Below are 24851 nucleotides of genomic sequence, written 5' to 3' on the forward strand. Positions count from 1 at the left end.
GCCATTCAAGAAGATTAGCCTCATATTTAGCGTTGAATACTATGGTTACTCCTTCTTTTCCTTGATTGTCATTGCCTGAATATAACATTTTGTATTTATTGCTGAGAAAGATCTCACCAGTTTTTGTCTTTTTTGTTTCTGTCACCCCTATTATGTCAATCTGGTACTTATCTAATTCCTCATCTAGCTCCATTTCTTTGCCATTCAGGCTTCTTATGTTGATAGTACCGATCTTTAACTCTGGTGATGTTGAGTTGGGGTTTGTTTTCAGATTTGTTCCAGTAGCTGACTTTTTGCTGTTCGCCCTGGATCCCTGGCAAAAACAACGGGGGCCTTATTTAACCGGGCGACACCCCAGCCGGCATAATATTTTGTCATGTCGTACCATCATTTTTTATTTTGGTTTAACCAATAAGAATACAATTTGGCCGGCTAAATCCCAAATTGCCAGCCCATCCTCGGTTGTTCAGTATCCAGGTAGATACCTAACAGGGTACACCATGAGAAGGTGAGGATTGGACATTAGGTCAGAAGCCCTTGTCGGTTCTCTGCATTCCTCTAAAGGCTATGTGGAGGTCTCCTCTCAGTTATTCAGCTTTGACCCTTAAGCAACCCCTCTTAAATTGGGTTTAAATAATAGTAATGTAGATATTAAATATTTAACTTGTTAATATTTCTTTCTAGATTATCAGAATCTGCCGTGGATCTCAATCTAAAACTTATGAGGTGGCGTCTTGTTCCTGAATTAAATCTGGAGCTGATTATGTCAACCAAGTGTCTTTTGTTAGGTTCAGGAACCCTTGGGTGCAATGTAGCACGGTGTTTATTGGTAAGTTTTTTCTTTCTTTCTTTTTTTTTTTTTTTTTTATAAAGTAATGATTTTTTTAAAAGTGTTAGAAAAATAATTTCTCGATTTCAACATAATTTATTACTATGCTATAAAATGTTGATTCACTGTCTTATTAATTTGCACTATTCCAAAAAACAGAACTTCTAAGTATTAGTTACTATAGCATAAAAGAAATATAGGTGATATAAAAATTGCAAAATTCTTCATTGTGTGTTCATAATACTGTGATTTTTGGAAGACCGATTAAACATCTATCAGGTCTCCTTTATTGCTTATCTGTATGGTTGATCTGATATCATCTCTGCTTTTTCAATCAGCTGGTGGCAAGTTTAAGTTGGTTAATGTTTATGGAAGTGCTTAGGTGGCAAATGATTTTCATCACTGGCATTTGAAATCTGATCCTTCTGGAAGTCATAAATTGGAAAAAATATTATGTTTGGTCTCTAGACTAGAAGGATCTCAGGTTAGTTAATCCTTGGAAAGGGCTAGACAGTATGAGAGTAGATTAGTAATTAGTATTCTCCCAAATACAACCAACCCAGGTTGTATAAGAAAAGGGGTGAGCCTTCTTTAGACCAGCTCTTGTTCTATTCAAGTCACTTATTGCAGACCCATTATATGCTTATCCTTGATAATAATTAATATTTTGTAGATTTACAACCTTTTATTGGTGGGATTTTAACTTTAAAAAAATTAGAAATATTTAATGCAAAACTTTTTTTTTAAAATAGCACTGATTGGTTATTTTTAACAGTAGAGTTAAAAATATTAATTGCCTTGGGTCCAAATTACACAGTCCAAACTCTATATCACATTGTAAATGAATGTTGTGCCATTGTAATCATATGCTGTTAATTTCTCTTTATTTTAAGTGTCTTTATTTTTTCTCTATACCTTATATGCCGTTATTCTAATTTAGCTGTGTGCGCTTTCTCTCTGAATCTTTCTTGCTTATATTATTATGTACTATGTTTATCTACCCTTCGCACTACAAGTCTTATGCCTAAGATACTAGAAAATTTATTTAATTTAGACTGTGCCACTCATATCATTTAATTAGCATAAAACTCAATAATATGGCCAGCATATTTCTCTCTCCTTCTAATACAAATTCCTTCAATAAAACTTTACACAAATAGTCATGGTCTATTCTTTTACTTAACTTTACGCTTCGGCTGTCTCACATAGTTTCCCGCTCACAAGTCAGATTTATTTAGGAACAGTACAGTTGTAAAAATAAACAATCGGGCAGCACTCCTTTAACAAAAAAATCAAAACACATTTTATTTCATTACTATGAAATATACATGAATTTAAACATTAGGGAGATTGCTTTCGCTATCCATCTATAAAAATTCTCTAGCATAAATTAGAATATTTTTACTTCAACATTAATTGATCTCTTTAACTCAAAAATTTATTTACTCTCTGCTTACAATTTCAATTTATTAAATTAAACTCTTAGTTTACTTGCAAAGAGGTTAGAGTTATTGTTTACAAACTTTATATCAACTTCCACATGCCAATTGATTCTCTTAAAGACACTTCTTATCACTATTAAACAAATATCTTAAAGGTCCTTCTAATACATGCTATAAGAGGAATTATATAAAAGTATGTAACTTACAAAGGCTCTGTATTGCCCATTCAGTCAAAAGTCTTTCACTAAAAGTTCTATGGCAATTATTTCATCTTAGATCTTGAGCTACCTCAGGAAATTTGGCTTCACTAGTATCTCATCGGAAAAATTGAGGGCTGTAAACAGCGACCTGTGGTACTCATAAGCTCCGCAAAATGTTGTTCTCCCATGGCAAAAAGAAAAACTTCCGAGTGAAGCTGCTTAGGGTAATTTGCCTTGTCTTTTCACGACTGCTGCTTTTGTCTGCCGTCTCGAAATAGCTCGAATTGCCACTTCCACTAACTCGAACTGCCACCAACTGTCTCACCATCTCTCTCTCTCTCTGGACTGGAAATGTTTCTCCGGCGATTAGAACTTCTCCTTTTTAGCAATTTGAAGCCCTGTCTGCAGCCTAGAAGCTCTATCTCTGCAGCTGCTGGAAGCGGGAAGCTCTCTGGCGACGTCTGGAACCAGGCAGCTCTTTTCTCTAGCGAATTTTGGATCCAGGAAGCCCTCTCTCTGGCGACGTCTGCAACAGGGCAGCCTCTCTATGCTTGGCTCTGTTACTTTTTATTTTGCCTTCTCTGAAACCTTGCACGAAGTTTGTAACCCCCAAAGAATTCGGCATGATTCTTTCATCTTAAGTTTCAAGTTCGGCCCGTTTTCTTTTGATTATTAGTTGCCGGCCATCGGAAAGTTGTTTGAACCTTTCTGATTGACTTCGGAGGTATTTACGTGTAGAGCTTGTAAGCCTTTCACATACACACAAAAATTTCATAAACAACCTTTCTTATGCCACCGTGTAGATCTATTACATGCAGCTCCGGCGGCAAAACATTACCTTTGTTTTTAACACTCTAAAATATTCTTATTAAAGGAGTATATACAGTTAACTTCCAAAGGGTTATTTACAAAAATATCTAGTGCAAAATATACAGAGACAAACAAGTTATTTTTACAGCATTCTCATGGGACTTGACCTATGTAAAAAAAATCAATATAAAATGCTTTGAATATTTAAGCTACAATCAAGTTTTTACAACATCTCAACAAGAATGATGGATTAGCAAAACTAAGATTTGGAAGATCCACCTGCAACCCATATAGCATTTAGATGCATTGTCCTGATGAAAGAATGATTTTTTCTTCTGCAAACCGGGCTTTTTTCTCACATTTTTTTTCACCTAGGTCTGGTTAAAAGATCGGAATAACATTCCCCAGTTATTGTTTTACCCTTTACAAGATAATTAATAAACAAAATGTCTTTAGCATCCCAAAACACCAATCCCACGACCTTTCCTGCTGATGGAACCTACTTTGTCTTCTTTGTCATTGAACAACTGGCTTCTGTCCACTGTTTTGCTTGCTGTTCGGATTCTGGCATGTAATGGCGAATCCAAGCCTTATCCATAGTAATAAATCAATGCACAAAATCAGTTTTATTCTTGTTAAAACTCTCCGAGCATTGTTCAGAGATTTGCATGCGAGTGCATTTTTTATCTGCTGTGAGCAAGCACGGCACTCATCTTGTGCAAAGCTTTGTCATATGCAATTCTTCATGCAAAATATATCCTACATGTTCTTTTGAAATGCCTATAGTCTCAGCAATTTCACGCACTTCAACTCACCTGTCATTCAATACCATGTCGTGCACTTGATCAATGATTTTTGGATGACCTTCACTTGGATCATCTTCAAGGCTGGTATGGCCACGTTTAAACTCAGCAGTCCATTTCTTAATTGTCAAAAATGAAGGAGAAGAGTGCCCATAAACTTTTATGAACTTCAAATGAATTTCTTTTAATGTTAAACCTTCTTTTACAAAGAATTTTATAACCGTACAATACTTAATTTTATCCATTTCAAGGGATAGATACAGACAACACTTTTGCTTTAGACAGCTGTATAAAACAAACTACTTGATAGAATGACTTGTAATTTCATATGGATGCTTATGACAGATGTACCAACTTAGAAAAAAAAAATCATACTAATAGTTTTGCCATCTATGGTTGAGGCCGAGAACTTTTCAGACCACCCTCGTAGTGTACTTCAGGAATGACACAAGAATAATTTACAATATAATATAAACAAATTAACTTCAGTGCATGCTTCAAATGGTTTAACAAATACAAATGTCTATATCACATGCATTAAATAACTCAAATGGCATTAAATTTTACATTAAGTCAGCTGATTTGTATAGCTCAAACCTTAAACATAATTTAAGTTACCTTATCAGTTACTTCAGATCTTCACATTCCTTCTTAACCTAAAGTCCTTGAGTCCTAAATAACTCAGGGTTTTATAAACTTGAGTTTACAACATTTAATTAACATAACCTGCACTTCACTATATAAATCATTACTCATTAACATTAAAGTTAACTGTTCCTCTTACATTGCTTCCTTTCTTCTTTATATAAAGGCATAATAGCATTATGTTACTAATGCCTAGTGCACATCAAGAAATCTTAGTAAGCTATATGTATATATACATATATATATATTTCGAGTGTGATAGGGGAGGGAATATCTTCATTTCAGTGGGAGTGTCCATTCATGCACAAACAGTTTTTAGAAATATCTCAATTATAGCTGAACTGACAACACTGCTTCTGTTTCAATGACATCATCTATCAGACTGTCATAGACTGTTCTTCACATTTTTTCATCATTCATAGATTCTTGAGAAATATTCTTATTACAACTACTATTTCCAAGAAGATTTTTCATGTTGGAGTTTTATGTTCCATTTCATCTTTTCTGCTCGCTTGCTGCATTTCACCTTAACTTCTCTACTTTGCCCTCACTCCCAAAGTACTCAGGTTATCAGAAGTGGCATGTGGCTTTTATCTTCGTAGACTTTACAGCCATGTCGTTACTCTGACTTGTCACTCCAGAGTCTATATCCATATCTTATTTTAGGTTCTCCGCTCCCTTTCTCATTCTATAGCTGCTGCCCTTTTTAATCTACAGCACTACCATCTATCAAGTCCTTTTTTTTTTGCTTCTCATACTGCCAGGTCCTCACTTTCATCTGCTTTGCCAACATTCCCCTTACTTGAGTGTCCTCACCTACCAATTCATAATATTAGAGAAATCTGATGAGAAGTAAGCCTAAAATTTGTTTCCAGATTTCTTACCCAGATTCTATATTAAACTCCTGCCCATTGTATAAACTAGGATAAGGAGAAGATTCCATATTTTAGGTAGACGAAGCATCAATTTCTTTGATGACTCTTTCAGTACATGAAGCTATCTGACCTATATCACTATTGGTCAGATAGCTTCATGTAGCTTCATGAATAACACTATTAAGCTTGAGCTGCAAAAAAAGAAACAATTGTGGAGGGAATTTAAGGAGAAAGGTGACCAGCAGGCGCACGAACAGTATAAAGCTCAGGCCAGGATGGTAACAAGGGTGGTAAGAAAAGCAAAAGCGGATTACGAAAATAAATTGGCCATGCAGGCTAAAGAGAATCCCAAACAGTTTTTTCAATATGTTGCAAGTAAAAGGAAAACAATTGGATACTGTATGGGGGACAGCATGGTTTTGTGAAGGGTAGGTCATGCCTCAGTAACTTGCTCACGTATTATAACACAGTGACGGCTGAACTGGATAAGGGTAATGGGTTTACAGTGATTCTACTGGACCTTGATAAGGCCTTTGACAGGATACCACATGGAATTCTAATCAGTAAATTGCAGCATATGGGGATGGATATAGGGTTGGTGAGATGGATAGGAGGGTGGTTGACAGAGAGATATCAGAGAGTGGTTTATCCAGGAGTAGAATCCACAAGATGACCTGTGACTAGTGGTGTGCTACAAGGATCTGTTCTTGGACCACTGCTATTTAATTTGTTCATTAATGATATAGGAAAGGATCTGAGAGGAACAGTTCATTTGTTTGCGGATGACGCAAAGTTGGTTAGGGCAATAGTGAATGCAGATGACGTCAAAATTTTGCAAGATGATTTGGATAGATTGGAGGTCTGGGCTAAGGTGAATGGATGTCAATTTAATGTGGCAAAATGCAAGGTTATGCATTTTGGGGTGAAAAGATTAGCAGCAGATTACTACATTGGTGGAACTGTACTCCAGGAAATTGATGAGGCACGAGATTTAGGAGTGTTGGTGGATAAGGAGTTGAAGTTTAGGGGGCACATTGCAAAAGTGGCCAAATCAGCTCATCAACTCACTTGGTTGCTGAAAAATACTTTGACGAGCAGAGACAAGCAAGTTATTGTTCCTCTGTACCGAGCCTTGATAAGACCTCATCTCGACTACTGTGCCCAGATTTGGTCACCTAGGTTTCTTCTTGATGGGGAGGAGGTGGAGAGGATCCAGAGGCGAGTGACCAAGATGATAGCAGGTCTGTGGAATGAACTTTATGAGAACAGGTTGAGGATTTGTGGGTTGCAAAAATTGGTTGATAGGCGGAGGAGGGGAGATGTGATTGAGACATTCAAATTACTGAAGGGTTTCTGTAAAATTAATTCAGAAGATATTTTTGAGAACAGGGCTGGTTGTGGGAGGACTTGGGGAAATCCATGGAAACTGGGCAAAAGTGTGGTTAGTAAAGGTGTTAGAGCTGGGTTCTTTACTTGTAGAGTGGTGAATGAGTGGAATGCGCTCCCAGAGTCTGTGGTGGATGCTGTGGCAGTGAATGAGTGTAAGGCGAGGTATGATAGATACTGTATGAATGTAGAATAGCTGTGATGAATATGATTTGGGGCCTCCCTCGATGAGTGTAATGACTCCCTGGAGCTGCCTGTAATAATAATATCAAAAAACTTTAAAATGAAAAAAAAATAAAAATTCTGTAAGTAAATATTTCAATGTCTCAAATAATTAAAAGAGATAGAGAGAAAATAGAAATGGGTCTATGATCAACCTCACTTCATGAGAGAGAGAGGGAGAACAGTGAGTAAAGTTTCTTCATATAGTGTAGTTAACTTGATGAATTGGAACATTATGCATGATTACTAGTTAAACTTAATATGAAAGTTACATAAAATTTACAGGTAAATCTTCAGTATGAGTTTCAAATTAAACAACTAGAACAGATCTTCTAAACAACCATGCAGATCTAGAAGAATTCATCAATACAAGGATGGTCTGAAAAGTTCTCGGCCTAACAATGAAAAAATGAATTTATAATTGCAAAATTATTTTTATTTTTCTACATAATCTCCCTTAATATTAATATATTTATTCCAGTGATGCTCCATCACCATTATCTCGTCTCTGTAGTGGTTCTCAGTAAGATCTGCAAAATACCCCTCTAGAGCTGCAATCGCCTCTTGATTCAAAGAAAAACGCTGACAAGCAAGGAAGAGTTTTAGTTTTGGGAAGAGATTGAAGTCAGATCTGGGGAATAGGGTGGATGTTCTAACAATTCATAGTGCAGATCCCTTAATTTTCCCATTGCCAAAACACCTTTATGGGCAGGTGCATTGCCCTGATGAAAGATGATTTTTTTTTCTTCTGCAAACCGGGTCTTTTCTCATGAATTTTTTCATCCAGTCTGGTTAAAAGATCGGAATAATATTCCCTGGTTATTGTTTTAACCTTTACAATATGATTAATAAACAAAATTCCTTTAACATCCCAAAACACCGATGCCATGACCTTTCTTGCTGATGGAACCAACTTTGTCTTCTTTGGCGCTGAACTACCGGCTTCTGCCCACTGTTTTGATTGCTGTTTGGATTCTGGTGTGTAATGATGAATCCAAGTCTCATCCATAGTAATAAATTGATGCCCAAAATCAGTTCTATTCTTGTTAAAAAAGCTCCAAGAACTGTTCAGAGATTTTTATGCAAGTGCGTTTTTGATCTGCTGTGAGCAAGTGGGGTACCCATCTTGCATAAAGCTTTTTCATTTGCAATTCTTTATGCAAAATATATCTTACACATTCTTTTGAAATGCTTATAGTCTCAGCAATTTCATGCACTTTGACTCGCTGGTCATCCAATACCATATCGTTCACTTGATCAATGATTTCTGATTGATGTCCAAAAAGTGTTGTTACACTTTTTGAACGTCCTTCATGTGGATCATCTTCAAGGCTGGTACAGCCACATTTAACTCGGCAGTCTATTTCTTAATTGTCGAAAATGATGGAGAAGAGTGCCCATAAACTTTTATGAACTTTGAATGAATTTCTTTTGGCGTTAACCTTTCTTTTTACAAAGAATTTTATAACCACACGATACTCAATTTTATCAATTTCAAGGGATACAAATATTTTAGCCATATTTGGCCAAAATATGATAATCCACACTGGCAAGGAATTTGATACATTTCAGAGTGAGCCAAAGGCAGAAGTTTATATTTAGCTGAGCCTAGAAAAGTAAAAATTGTGTTGATAGAATGGAAGGGCACTTATAGGAGAGAAGATCTAAATAGTCTGGCTACATCTTCAGAGACACTTTTAACATAAGGAATGGTAACACGATGGACTACCTCCATATCACCATCAAAACGAGAGGCAGATGAGAAGGAAACTCTCCAACAATCAATGATCTTGTTGACATTGGATTTGGTAAAAGCAATTACAAAGAAGGTGGACTTGATGTGACATATTTCCTGAGAGAGCAACATTTCAGTAGAGCAGAGAGGGTGTGCTTGATGTACCAGAGTCTTAATGGTGCCAGATTTCTGACAATTATGATGATGTTAAAGAACATGAATGCAAAGTCTAATAATGTTTTCTTTCCAAAAAATGAAAAAAGACGACTACAATCTGGTTGATAAAACAGGAAAACTAAAACGGCAATCTGATTGTTCTCTTCTATAGTAAGAGTGAAATGGATATGATGATGAAAAGTGTTGATCTTACAAGGATGGTCTGAAAAGTTCTTGGCCTTGACCATAGATGGCAACACTATTGGCAAGATTTTATTTTTTTCTAAGTCAGTACATCTGTCATAAGCATCCATGTGAAATTGCAAGTCATTCTATCCAGTAGTTTGTTTTATACAGTTGTCTGAAGCAAAAGTGTTGTCTGTATCCCTTGAAATCGATAAAATTGAGTATCGTGCAGTTATAAAATTCTTTGTAAAAAGAAGGTTTAACGCCAAAAGAAATTCATTTGATGGGCACTTTTCTCCTTCATTTTCGACAATTAAGAAATGGACTGCCGAGTTAAATGTGGCCGTACCAGCCGTGAAGGTCGTCCAAAAATTGTAACAACACCAGAAATCATTGATCAAGTGCACGATATGGTACTGAATGACAGGCGAGTCAAAGTGCATGAAATTGCTAAGACTATAGGCATTTCAAAAGAACATGTAGGATATATTTTGCATGAAGAATTTCATATGAAAGAGTTTTGCACAAGATGAGTGCCATGCTTGTTCACAGCAGATCAAAAATGCACTTGCATGAAAATCTCTGAACAGTGCTTGGAGCTTTTTTAACAAGAATAGAACTGATTTTGGACTTCAATTTATTATTATGGATGAGACTTGGATTCATTACACACCAGAATCCAAACAGCAGTCAAAAGAGTGGACAGAAGCCGGTTGTTCAGCACCAAAGAAGACAAAGTCGGTTCCATCAGCATGGCATCGGTGTTTTGGGATACTAAAAGGATAATTTGTCCTTCACTTCTATTTAGATTCAGACAATGTAACAAGGTTTCATTGTCAGAATCTAAATAGAAATGAAGACATAAATTATCCCATAAATTGTCCCCTTTATGAGAAATAGTTCTTCACAAGCTTTAGAATTAATTTTTTTAATTTAATTTACTTCATTATTTTTTAAAAATCTTTTGTTAAAGTTATTTTATTAGAACCTTTATGTATTTAGACCGGTGCTTCCCAAACTTATGGATGTAAAGGCCCCTTTGGAAAAATTAAAATATTTCATGGCCCCAATGAAAAAAAAAAATTTTGAGAGTTTCACAATTTTTTATTGCTGCTGGTAAGATGAGGTCTTCACCAGTTGTATGAGGTTTCTTTGTTTATGCAATTGACAAAGAAACATTAGATTTGGTAAAATCTAATGTTTCTTTGATCACTTTTACTAATTTCCATCGATCACTTTTACTAATTTATCATTCAATTTAGTGTGTTATGAAAAACATTTAGTTTGTCGTTTTAATTCTTCAGCCTTTCTTTGAAAAAACTCAATTGTCTTACTCATATTCCCCATGAACAGTTTCTAAATGGTGACAAAGTTTTCCAGGTCACATGCCATCATTTGATGACTGTTTCCAGCAGATTACACACAGGTTTGTTTGGATCGTTATATGATGGTACAAACCCATATTTCTAATAAGAAGGATCGTATTTTAGAATTTTTTCATACGACATTTTTTGCCTCTTACCGTCTGGTGCTGAAGACGATGGGGACTGTTCTGGTAAGATATGCGATACTGTCATTTGTGAGTCTGTTTCTGCTTCTGCTGATTGTTCACTGGATTTTTTTTATCAGCCACTTAATCTCAAGGTTAAATTTTTAACGTAGAATTGATCAAATAATAGCACCATAACCAGCACACTACAGACTAACAAGATGAAATTAGTGAATTATGTGAATAAGGGAATCCCTGGCATTTATAGTTCTGATGCATGTGATCAGTGCTATCAGCGCAGTCGCCCTGTACCCCAAGCATATTTCTTTCCCACTCATCACCTGCACCTGTGTACACTAGCAGTGAAACATTAATTTAAAGCACGAAAAACTTGGTTGTTTTAAATAAGTGCAAGATTTTGTGTTTGTAAACTTTTTTGTGCTTCTTGTCAATACCTTTGAAATGAAACTTATATGAATAAGCATATATTTACTAATATTCATTAAGCACCGAAATACACAGGAAGCAAAATTTGTGAACCAACACCACTGTGCGATATAAATAAAGGGGATAGCCATTTGGCTTGTCACCACTGTGCAATTTTTTCCATTAAAATAAAAAAAAAAATAAAAAAAAATAATAAAAATTAAATATGTTTCTTTTAAGATAAAAAAAATCTACTTAATCTTAAAACATTTTAAATGTTTTAATATTAAGTAGATTTGTTTTAAGATTTTAAAAATCTTAAAACAAATTTTAAGATTTTAATAATGAAAACAAATTTTAAGATTTGTTTTCATTATTTCATGGCCCCCTCAACAAAACTAGGATCCCCCAAGGGGGCTGTGGCCCACAGTTTGTGAAGTGCTGATTTAGACCATGTCATTCTGCAATCATGTACATGTAATTCACAAGTTTTCATTTTTGAATTCTGGTTCTAGCTGTTTAACCACCCAACCAACCATGATGTGTATACATGTCAAAGTTACAATGGATATGAAGTGCATGAGGAGTGATGTAGTTTATCCATATTGGTGTTGATGTGGTTAATTTGAAAGTTATACTGAAGATGTCCTTGATATTGAGTCAAAAGTTTTATGCTAATAAAAATTTACATAAAACTTTCGTGTTATATAACCCCCAGATTTTAAATAGCATATTTAATAGCATTTGATAGGATATGAAACTGTTACATAAATTAGAGCAAATGGAGATTTATGTCAAGCTGGTATTAGATAAGATGGTTGCTGATAAATATGTATCAGAGTAGTACATGAATGTTCCACTGACGAGACCTTGAGAAGATCGAAACTGGTCTGGTTAGTGACCCTGTCCATAACGCAAAGCAATATACACTCCTGAAAGGAAGTGTGCTTATCATCATGGAATGCAGTGCAAATGAAGTCATCAGTCTCTATATACGAATAGCCTAATTGCAAACATATTTGATGTGTAAACTGTTTCCTTACACTTGGGTAAAGCATTAAACAAGAATATAATTTCTTGACAAGTTTAATTTAAGAAGTATATGGAGGAATTGAATCTTGGAGAAGGTAGATGGCTATTGGTGTACCATTGGTGGATAGAAAGACTTATAATAGAATAATGAAAAATAAAAAAAAATTAATCTTTACTTTATTTGCTTTTATTTTGCTGGTGTTATACCCAACATCTTCAGAGCACAAAGAACAGCTTGTCACAGTAAGTAAACAGCAACAGGTACGGGGAGAACAAGTTTAAAAATCATAATAGACAACATAAGGAACATGGCCCCCTCAACAAAACTAGGAGCCCCCAAGGGGGATGTGGCCCACAGTCTGTGAAGTGCTGATTTAGACCATGTCATTCTGCAATCATGTACATGCAATTCATGATTGCAGAATGTTCCATCTATTGTTGGATAAGTGTTAATTAAGATCAAATTAACAAGTGTTAATTTGATCTTAAAATGACTGTCTCCCAGATTTTTGGTAAATTCATAAAGCCATACTTGTTGAGATTTGGGAAATGTTTTAAAGACAGCACAGTGGGTAACTTCCAAAAAAGACTTTACTGAGATGGGAATCTTGGACTGAACTGAACAAGTTCAAGTTATGTATTTAGTTGTTTTTAGTATTCTAATTTCATTTCATGTTAGTATGCATTCCCATTAAAAAAAAAAAAATGCATTGCTTTGTGCAATAATATTAAACAAACAAACAAGAATTATTTGTTATTCTTGACTGATAACTAATTTTCAAATTAACAGCTCACTGGTCTGTTGGCCGAGTGGCTGCTCTCAAACCAGCAGGTTGAGGGTTCAAATCCCACCATGGTCATGGATGCTTATGAATGTGTTCAGGTGGGAGATGAATGTCATCATCCAGTGTGAGACCACCACTCTGCATATTGTAGACCTGAAGTGGCTTGAAAAAGTTCCATGTTTGGTCTCTAGAGCAAGGTTTCCAAATCTGGTAAAAAATAAAAATTAAAAAAATATATAAAATGAATAACTGTAGTGGGGGGGGATCTTTAACACACCCATAGTACTAATCTACTGTAGGTTCACAAATAAACCTTTCCTGGGTGGATATAAAAAAAAATACTTAAATATAATAAATTAGTTATTTTTATAATGGAAATATAACACACATGCAATATGGCATTTACTGAAAAGTGTAATAATGTTCTCAAAAGTGTTGAATTACTTTTATTTATATTGCCTAAAAAACATGTTTACTTGTTTTTAATATACAATAACTACAACTAAATATAAATTAAATGTCAATTTAATGAATTCCTGCCCATCTAAAGTGAGTAGCAGATACTCACTCAGCAAAGATCAAAGGTAGAACTAGCAATGGCTGTGCCTTTGATCGTTGCTCAACATACTGTAATTATCTAGCACTTCCTTAGTTAACTACCCTAATTTGAGAGTATACAAGTCTCTTCACCCCTTAAAACAGTACCCTCTGCCACTAAGTAGTATATATGTAGGATTTATTTATTTATTCTTATGGCAAAAGAATACAGAACAGCTACAGGCCAATGTCCAGTCTGGAAAGCCAATCCAAGGTCTCATCTGTCACCTTGTGGATGTCCTCTAGGCCACCACTGTAAAATTGGAGCCTTGGGCAGTCATTCTCAATATGAGCGATCGTCTGAGCCATGGGAGAACAATCACAATAAGGGTGGTCTAACAGCCTCCATTTATGTAGTAGGTAACCACATCTGCCCTGGTTAGTTCTGATCCTGTTGATTGATGACCAAATCTTCCTAGGAAGTGCAAAACCTTGTGGAAGATTCCTGTGAAGAGCACAGGGATCTTCTACCAGGAAGTCGTTTCTTGGAGATTGTTGGACCAGTATTCTCTCTGTGTGTCAGGTGTTGATGGCAGGGCAGCCGAAGAGAGTTCCATGGACCAGAAAGGCTATCTAGATTTTTGGCGAAGACTAGGTGGATTTATGAGAATCTGGTGCAGGGACAGGAATAGGTTGCTCATTGCTTTATTAAATTCTTTAATCGAGGCTTGCCTTCGTATGTTTGGTGGAGCAATGTTAGATAGGACAGGCAGCCAGGAGAGAGAGAGAGAGAGAGAGAGAGGGGTGCTTCTCACTGTCCCACTAATTGTGTGCATGGTAGAGTTTAGCTGGGTGTCTGTAATGTTAGTGTGTGCACTTCTTTCCCAGACAGGGGCACAATATTTTGCTGCAGAGAATGTGAGAGCTAGTGCAGACAACCTGAGGACTTCTGCACCACAACCCCAGGTTGTTCCAGCAAGTCTTGAAATGATATTGTTTCTCATTTTAATTTTGTTGGATAGGTTGGTGATGTGCCTTTTATAGGTTAGGCTTCTGTCCAGGCTCACTCCAAGGTATTTTTGATGAGGCTCGTGTTCTGCCATTTTTCCACAGAAAGAAAGGTTGGGGTGTCGATTTGCCTCTGCTTTGCTTAGGTGAAATACTGTGGACACAGTTTTTGTTGGATTTAGCTTCAAGTACCACTGTTTGAAGTACTCTTCCAGGATGTTCAGGTCTGTGTTCAAGGTTGATTCCAGGTTGGCAAAGGAGGTAGATTGATGGAGGATTGCTAGGTCATCAGTGTACATATACTTACTTGAGCTGGTATGTGGTAAGTCATACATGTAGATGTTAAAGAGTAAAGGGGATAACACAGAGCCCTGTGGGAGACTGTTGTGAAGGAATCTGGACCTGCTCTTTTTTCTGCCAATATGGACCCGGATCTTTCTGTTGAAGAGAACGGATTCAAAAAGCTGGAAAGTTTTTTTGCACATTATAATATTTCCTAGCTTTAGGAGGAGGCCTCTGATTCAGACTGTGTCATAAGCTGATGTTAGATCAATGAAAGTGGCTCCGGATTTAAGTTTCTTCTGGAAACCTGCTTCAATCTGTGTTGTCAGGGCCAGGTTCTGGTCATAGCAACTTCTTCCCGGCCTGAAGCTAGCTTGTTCAATTGGGAGTGCTGTTTCGATGAGTGGTGAAATTCTTTTAAGGCGAATTCTTTCAAAGAGCTTAAAGGTGGAGCAAAGCAAGGAGGTAGGTCATAGATTTTTGACATCATTTGGATCTTTGCCTGGTCTGGGCACAGCAATTATTTTGGCTTCCCGCCACAGATTTGGTAGTTTTCCAGTCATTATAATTTTTGAGAAAAGGGAAGCCAGTCATACTTGGCCTTGGTGACCAAGATGTTTTAGAAACTCAGGGAGGATACCATCCACTCCTGCAGCCTTGCCATTCTTGGTGATTTTTAAGGCTACCTGTACCTCTTTCTGAGATTCTGGGTGTACAAGTTCAAGAAGCTTGGTGCCCGTCTTCAGGATTTGTCTGATGGAAGATTGCACAGTAATTTTCCTGATAGAACTGGAACATATCTTGGAGGTTTTCATAAATGATTAGCCATTTGATCAGGAGTTATCTCTGTTGTTTTGTGTGTTGTTGTTGGTTCTGCTCCACCTAATTTTCTCGGAAGTGACCAGCTTTTCCGGCTAGATGTGGTGAAATCGAGTTCATGGGTGCTTCAGATCCATCTTTCCTTTCTATTTTTATCCAGCATTGCTATGAGCTCCTCAGCAACAGTTGTGTCTTCAGTCTCTTCATATTTGGCTAAAAGTTCCTCAGTTTTTCTACTCCAGCATGGGATGTATTGTTTTCTATAGCCTCTAGGAATAGAGGCGTTGGCTGCAGTTTTGATTAGTTTAACAAATCTTGGATAGGTGGGTGGGTGGAATTGCTCTAATGGTTTGCTCGATTTGTTTCTGAAATGCATTCCAGTTGGACCTGTGAAGGTTCCACATAGCGATTGGTGTTCTGCTGATGACTGGGATTGATGTGCCTGTCTCTATTAGTGTAGGACAATGCTGACTATTAGGGAATCTGTTGAGGATGGTTCTGGTTGTTGACAGAGGGTGGTCTTCAGAGTCTAGAGACTATGCACAGATCTGGGGTGTAGGTTCTGTTCTGCTTGGCATCTTAAATCAAATACAGGTTATATGTATCCATCCAGTTAACTAGTTTATTACCATCCCGGTTGTTAGAGGAATAGACCCACATGGTGTGATGAGAGTTGAAATCACCAACATAGATAGCAGGGTGAGGTGGTGGCCTGTCCATCTGATCAGGCCAGGATTGCGATGGTGGTTTGTAGACATTGTAGATAGTGGTATTTTGAACTTTAATACCTATGGAGTATTTTCTGAATCAGGTAAACTTTGGGTTATGTCTTTGACGGCAGGCCGGTTGTAGGTTGCCAGGTCATGCTTGGGATGGCAGTCATAAGACACGAGAATTACGCCTGGGATCTTTAGTTTATTGAGGGCTGTGTTAGGCACATGGGTTTCCTGGAAAGACATCAATTGCTTTGTCTTTGGCTATTTTGCCGATGACTTCAGCTTTGGATTTAGATAGCCCTTCTATGTTTAAGGAACATATCTTGAGAGAGTGTTGTTTAGGGGACTGTAACTTATTTTCCGAAGCTTTTCCCCCCCCACACACCCAAACAAGCAACGCGATCCTTGTTATTCTGAGCGATGATTGAGCTGGCATGGAGCTTTTTGAGTTTATTCATCATAGTTGCTGTAAGTGGTCCAGGAGGCTTGGTACTTTTGGATGTCTTGTTTGAGGCATTAGGGAGAGATATGTAAGATTGAAACTGATGGTTAATGGCTTCATATTAATTCTGATGGATTCTTAACCAGCTGGTGAATGATACTACTCCTTATGCTCTCAGGTTAGTTATACCTGAATGGAGTTCAAGTTGAGCAGCACATTTGTATTGGAGTCTTGGTGTTCCCAGTGTGGCAGTTATATGTCCGTGTTCTTCACCCCTGTTGCATATCCTGCTCTGTAAGTTTTCCATGAAAGATAACATAATAAAAAATATTGTAATTGCAGTTTAACAAAATCTCGCACAAAAATCACAAAAATATGAAAAATGCAACAAAAAAGTTTAAAAAACAACAGAGTACATTCCTTTCCCTCCCAGAAATAATTAAAAACAGCAAGATTAGACTTCAGTTAACATAATTGATGAGCACCACCACATATACAGGAAAATCTAATTTGATATTCCTTACTGAACTTTAACTGACATCTACAACTACAGTTCACTTCATCTGTCCTAATTACATACATTCACATGCTGTCTTCTATAAGAAGGGCAGAACGTGTACTTTGTCAGATCTGATATTCCATATGATAGGTTGCTAAACCTTGAACCTTTATTATATGATCTGCTCTTGCTCATGATTTCCTTACCTTACTTTATCTTCATTTGCTTACTGTTGTTGTTGTTATGTTCCATCGAGTCGTTATTGACTCCTGGTGATTCTATGAACATACATTCTCCATTCAAATCTGTCCCTGGCCATATCTTTCAGAATTTCCAAGCGCATTGCTTCTTTAACTCCATCCACTCATCTAATTCTTCCATTAACTTCCTGCTTCCATTAATTTTAGCAAGCATCATCATCTTCTCCAGAGCGTCATTTGCTTGCTTAATATGTCCAAAGTATGACAATTTTTGCATGATGATCATAGCTTTGAGGGAGCAATCTGACTTTATTCTGTCTATCACTGATTTATTGGTTTGCTTTGCAGTCCATGGTATTCTTAGTAAGCATCTCCAAACCCATAATTCAATTGCATCTTATCTTCCTTCTTTCACTCTTTTTCAGGGTCCAACTTTCACATCCATACAGTACCACAGGGAATATCATTGCTTTCACGATTCTAATTTTTGTTGCAAGGCTGATATCTTTATCTTTAAAGATCTTGCTTAAATTTGTCGTTGCTTTCCTTCCGAGTAATAATCTTCTTTCTTCAGTACAATACCCATCTTTATCAATTCAGGATCCTAGGGGCACAAAATTGTTAACTGCTTCCATTTTCTCCCCATCTCCTTCAAAATCATTAAGTTCACATGTTGCCATAACTTTTTTCTTTTTGAGGTTAAGTTTAAGACCATATTTAGCACTTTCTTCTTTAACTTTCATAATAAGTTTCTCCAAATCTTCTTTGCATTCTGCTAGCAAGGTGGTATCATCTGCATACCCCAAATTATTAATATTTCTTCCACCAGTTTTAATTTCAACTGAAGACTCCTCCAGCCCTGCCATTCTTAAAATGTATTCGCTGTACAAGTTAAACAGGTATGGAGATAAAATACATCCTTGTCGCACTCCTTTATCTATTGTGAAATACTCAATTTCTCCAAGATCTGTTCTGACAGTAGTTTCTTGTTCATAATAAAGATTCCTGAGAAGGATAATGAAATGCTCTGGGACTCCCATTGTTCTTAATACATTCCACAGTTTCACATGATCTACAGAGTCAAAAGCCTTGCTATAGTCAAGTAAACAAAGGTAGACATTCTTTTGATATTCCTGTGCTCTTTCTACTATCCATCTCACATTGCTGATTTGATCTCTTGTTCCTCTGCCTTTTCGAAATCCTGCCTGTTTATCTGGCATTTCTCTCTTCATGAATGGTTCCAGTCTTTTCTGAATGATCTTAAGTAAGACTTTACTTGCATGGGAAATCAGTGCTATAGTTCTGTAATTTTCGCACTCTCTTCCATCGCCTTTCTTCAATAAAGATATATAAACTGATTTTTTTCCATTCCCTATGCCATTTAGTTGTGATCCAAATTTGCTGACATAGAGCTGTTAAAATTTTAACTGCCTCTTCTCCCAGGGCTTTGAGCAACTCAATAGGTATTCCATCTCCTCCTGGTGCCTTCTTACTGGATAGCTGTTGCAGTGCCCTCCTCACTTCACTCTCCAGTGGTACTGGCTCCTGTGTATAATCCTTCTCTTCAAATTTCTCAGTAATTTTGGAGTCCTTTCTGTAAAGGGCTTCTGTATACTCTTTCCATCTTTCTTTGATGTCTGCAGCTTCTGTAAGATATCCTTTGGGTTTACTTTTCAGTAGTGTCACCTTGGCACTAAACTTCCCTGTTGGTTCTCTGATCTTTTTGAAAAGATCTCTTGCTTATTTTACTTCTTTCCTAATTCTGATGCTTTCTGTTTTTATTATTCATCTCTGAAAGTTGATTTCTTCACAGCTAACTACTCAAACAGTGAGATCATCTTCTTTGGAGACTTCACTGTTTGTAATTCAAACTGGCTCTTTTTCTAACTTCATAGATCAAGCTGGATGGAAAATCAAATTATTTACTGTTGATAGTGATCTAATTTTACCCATCTCCCAAAATATAAGATAATCCTCATCATCCTAATACCACAGACCTTTTCCTGAACAGCTCCTTCCAAATATACTGTGGATGATAGTGACCTAACAAAAATTGTTTACTTTACTTAGCTACCAAGAAAATACTCCACATCATTCTCCTAATATCCTAACCCCCTCCTTTTTTTTTAACCAACTCCTTCTAAATAGTCTCTTTTTTGTGGTCTTATTATTGTTTCTGCTTTCTCTGATCCATACACCTTTCTGGACCGGATAGTTAAAATAATCCTTGCTGGAATGATGACCATTGTTCTCCCACCCAACTCAAACTGTCCTATCCAAGCTCTTGTTCTGTAACAAGGGTGCAAAAGCAAGTTGAAAGTTTATTTTTCACTAGGTTAGACTATGATAAATTTAGTTTAATCCTTTATCCCAGTGAGAGCAAACAAAGTTTGCACCTGAAAATATCTTCAGAACTGAATATAATGTTGTACTATCTTACCTGGGTAAGTAGTACAACACCAGGCAACTCGTAGCAAAGGTGGAGCAAGCTAGCAACATTCCTATCCCAGTATCTCCCATAATGCAAAACTAAATTTATCATAGTCTAACCTGAAAAATAAACTTTCAACATCTTTCTCTAAATCCAGAGTAATTTAATAAAAAAAGGTGGCAAACTTTTTGGCAACTCCTATAGGTAAAGATGACCTTGCTACTGCTTCTGCCTGGTATCTCCAACTCTGGGCCTGGCTCCCACTGAAGAGACCTCAATGAAGGTCGAAACTAGTCTGGGTAGTGGCCAATCCCTTAATGAATAACAGTATACATATCCACAAGGAGATGTGTTTTGCATTATGGGAGATACTGGGATAAGAGTATTGGTAGCTTGCCCCACCTTTGCTACGAGTTGCCTGGTGTTGTACTACTTACCCAGGTAAGATAGTACAACACTATATTCAGTCCTGAAGATATTTTCAGGTACAAACTTTGTTTGCTCTCACTGGGATAAAGGATTAAACTAAATTTATCAGGTGCAAAAGCAGTCTAACATAAAAATTCAGAATACATACGTACAATGGCTCTACCACAGTAAAAACCCTTAAAGAAGATTTCTTAAGGACCAAATGGGAATATTCTTGCAAAGCTGATGGAAAAGTAAGCTGTGAGCAAGGATATTCTTTCTCAAAAAATGCTGTGATCTCAAGATAATTCCCAACTATGCAAACCTGAAGGAAACTTTCAAGTCCATCAGCACACAATATCTATTTCAGTGCACGCCTATCACTTTGAGCTGCAAAACATGAGCTCATTATTAATACGTCTTATCTTTCAAATAGTATTATCTCTGCTGTAGACCCTCTTCTATCCCATATAGTTCTTTCTGTCGCTAATCACTTTCTGCATCATTAATTTAACAAGCACAACCAACATTTAGATCATAAATTCAATGCCTTTTTCTTTATGAAAAGCCCACTTCATACTGTTCCAGATTATTGGGTAGTTAACATCTCAGAATGCCCTTTATAAAAAGATTTATTTTTTTGGCATTGAACAGAACTTATTTATTCACTCTCTCTAGTAATAAACCTTGTTTGGAAGTTTTATTCACCTGAAAAAGCTTCCACCTGCAAACATCTTTTTATCCGAAATTCTGAAGGAATGTGCCAGGGAGTTGACACCTGCCTTGACATTTTTTTAATACGAGTCTTGCACTCGGTTGAGTTCCTAAGGAGTGGAAGGAACTCCTTATGAAGTGGCAATATTGTGCCACTTCATAAAGGAGGTGATCAAACTCAAGCATCAAACTATAGGCCTATCTGTGTGTCAGGTGTTGTGGTTAAGTTGTTGGAGAAGCTTGTGAGAACTAGGATCCAGAGTTGGGTTGACAACAATGGTATTATCTTTGAAGGACAGCATGGATATGCTAAAAGGAGGTCATGTTTTAGTAATCTACTTACTTATTACAATAAGGTGACAGCTTCCTTGGACATAGGAAAAGGATACACAGTAGTATACTTAGATTTTGCAAAGGCTTTTGATAGTCAAAATTGATAGTAAATTGATAGTCAAACTAGAGCAGATGGGGTTGGATGTTAGATTAGTGCATTGGATTGGAGACTGGCTATCTGATAGGTATCAACACGTTGTGCATGGGGGAGCGATATTCAGGAAAAGGAAACTCACTAGTGGAGTGCCTCAGGGTAGTTAACTGTTTTAGGGCCATTACTGTTTACCTTGTATATTAATGATATAGGTGAAAATTTGGATGGAGATATTCATTTGTTTGCAGATGATGCAAAGTTGGGACGAACCATGAAGAGTAGTGAAGATATTGTGGCCTTACAAGAAGACTTGAATAAATTGAGTGATTGGGCATGGAAATGGGGATGTGAGTTTAATGTTGCAAAATGTAAGGTTTTAAAATTTGGAAAACAAAGATGGGATGTAGAATTTATGCATGGTGAGGATATATTGTTGGAGGTGCAAAAAATAAGAGATCTGGGGGTGATAGTGGATAAGGATCTAAAATTTAGGGGCCACATTGCCAAAATTGTGAAGACAACACAAAGGCTTCTGGGAATGATGCAGAGGACACTGACGTGTAGAAGTAGGGAGATTCTTGTTCCATTGTATAAGGCTTTGATTAGGCCACACATGGACTATTGTGCCCAGATTTGGTCACCGGGTTTTCAGAAGGATGAAGAGATGTTGGAAAGGGTCCAAAGGAGACTGACTAAGGTTGTTTCTGACCTCTGGAATGTCAAGTATGAGGAAAGATTGAGAAGATTTAATTTGCAGAGTCTGGTGGACAGGAGGAAGAGGGGAGATATGATAGATACCTACAAGTTGGTAAGGAGTTGTTATAGGATCAATGCTGGAGAAGTTCTACAGAAAATAGTGGGAGATCGGGGGAGAACCAGAGGTCATCCCTGGAAACTGTATAAAGAAGGTGTGAGTAGGGGAGTGAGGCAGGTTTTTTTTCGTGCAGAGTTGTAAATGATTGGAATGCCTTGCTTGAGAGTATGGTGTCTGCAAGGAGTTTGAATGTGTTCAAGGCACGGTATGATGAGCTGTGCGTGTGTGATAAAAGGACCTCCCAGATGGTCTTAGACTCCATGAGGTCTTGAGGTAATAATAATAATAATACTCCTTAAGGTGCGACAGTCATCTTATAATTATTATTAATCTCACAAGGAGTTATGGATGCTGCAAATTATAAAAGAAAAAATCTCTCTATTATGGGATTGATTGGTGAACACATCTACGTGAACAGATAACTCAGAAAACTAAACTCACTACTAGATGAAGTTGTAAACTTAGGTGGTGACATCATAGAAAAACTTATTTTAAAATATTATTATTATTATTATAAAAACCTCCATGGAGTCAGACTCATCGTTTGAGGTCCACTGTTACACACACACACACACACACACACACAGTTTATCTTACCGTGCCTTAAATATATTCACTGTTTCTGTGCTCACCACACTCTCGGGCAATGCATTCCAATCACTCACAACTCACATGCAAAAAACCTGCTCCTCACTTCCTTGCTCACCTCCTTATACAGCTTCCAGGGATGACCTCTTGTTCTCCTGCTATCTTCACCTGTTCTGTGCAAAACCTCCCCGACATTAATCTAGTAATAACCTCTTAACAGCTTATATGTCTCGATCATATCCTCTCTCCTCCTTTTATCCACCAATTTCTGCAAATTGCATTTTGTCAATCTGTCTTCATACGCGACATTCCAGAGACCAGAAACTACCTTAGTCAATTGCCTCTGAACTTTTTCCAATGCATTCATCTTTTTGAAAACCAGGTGACCAGATCTGTGCACAGTAATCCATATGTGGCCTGATCAAAGCCTTATACAATGGAACCATAACATCCTTACTTCTACAAGTCAATGTCCTCAGCATCATTCCCATTATTTGCTGTGGTGTTGTCTTCACAATTTTAGCAACATGTCCCCAAAATTTTAGGTTCTTGTCTACAATCACTCCCAGATCTCTCATTTCCTCTACCTCTTCCAAGATATTTCCACCGATTGTGTACTTTACATCCCTCCTCTGCTTCCCAAATTTCAAAACCCACTTTGAAACATTGAATTGACATCCCCACTCATTTACCCATTCGGCTAGTGTATTCAAGTCCTCTTGCAAAGCTACAGTATATGCTCTACTCTTGATAGCTTTCCCCAACTTTGCATCATCTGCAAACAACTGCATATCACCATTCAGACCTCTCCATGTATTATTTACATACAAATTAAACAGCAATGGACCCAAAATAGACCCTTGAGGTACACCACTAGTAACTTTCCTCTTCTGGGATATCGCTCCTCCATAGACAACTCGCTGATACCAATCAGACAGCCAATCTCCAATCCAGCAAACTAATCTACTGTTCTAATCTAATATTATTATCAGAATCACTTATATTAAATTTAAATGTGTTTATTTGTAAAAATTTTGGCTAAGTTTCATACAGTTGTAGGAAAACACAAAAAAGAGAACAACAGTTGAATTGAAAGTGCATGATATTATGTACACTATTGGCTGCAGGTGAATAGATCCATTTGCATTAACAGATATCAAAAATAAATTACAATAAACTAATTTTGTTAAATTATTTTTAAATATAAACGAAAAATTAATTGCAAATTAAGGAACATATGAATGGTGAGTATTAGCCAGTATAACTTCCCAAAATTGAGAGTTTTAGGCAATCATATTTGTTCAAGTTTGTGTTGTGAATGTGCATGCTTCACAGCTTTCTTTGTACAGTCTTTCCATAAGAAAATAACTTTTGTGTAACACTTTGGTTTTGTTCCACTGATTCCTAATTGAAAAATTAATTCAATAAGCCCAAGAATCAAATTTACCCTGGAAGTAGAAGATAACAATTGTCTTCCTTTTCTGAATGAAAATGGTAGTCTAATGGTAGTCTGTAGTTCTCAGTATATAGAAAACTAACTCATACTGGTAAATACATTGATTCTAGCTCACACCCTTGTCAGAAATATCGTGTAATCAAATGTTTAGTCGACAGAGCTCATAAAATGTTCTACAGATACGCTTTTAAACAAAGAACTATTTATTATCAGAACTACCTTTATTTCTAATGGTTATAATGTAAAAACTATCAATAAAATATCAATAATTATGGTTGTCATCTTAATCCACTTAAAGAAGAAAGTACTAGAATTTATATTCCGTATGTTAAAGGACTTTCAGAAAAAATAGCAAGACTACTTCGACATATTTACTTACAAGTCTCTTTCTAATGAGGCTGCAAACTTAATACCTTTCTTATCCCACCTAAAAACAAATATCTCCTTTCTTATCCTGAATCCCCTGCTCTTTTGGCTTATGTTGTTATG

General features: G+C 36.8%; 1 protein-coding gene across 5 annotated transcripts in view; it reads left to right on the forward strand.

The window, feature by feature from the left end:
• The window catches only part of Atg7 (Autophagy-related 7), a 350749-nt gene that overhangs the window by 205344 nt on the left and 120554 nt on the right, over nt 1-24851 (forward strand). For all 5 annotated transcript variants that reach the window (XM_090402077.1, XM_090402076.1, XM_090402073.1 and 2 more), the window contains one exon: nt 685-829. In XM_090402077.1, coding sequence (XP_090258203.1) covers nt 685-829 — 145 coding nt within the window. The remainder of the gene's footprint in view (nt 1-684; nt 830-24851) is intronic.

The sequence above is a fragment of the Typopeltis vanoorti genome, chromosome 12 (assembly GCF_054136105.1).
Source record: "Typopeltis vanoorti isolate ZY-2024b chromosome 12, IOZ_Tvanoo_1.0, whole genome shotgun sequence".
Lineage (NCBI taxonomy): Eukaryota > Metazoa > Arthropoda > Arachnida > Uropygi > Thelyphonidae > Typopeltis > Typopeltis vanoorti.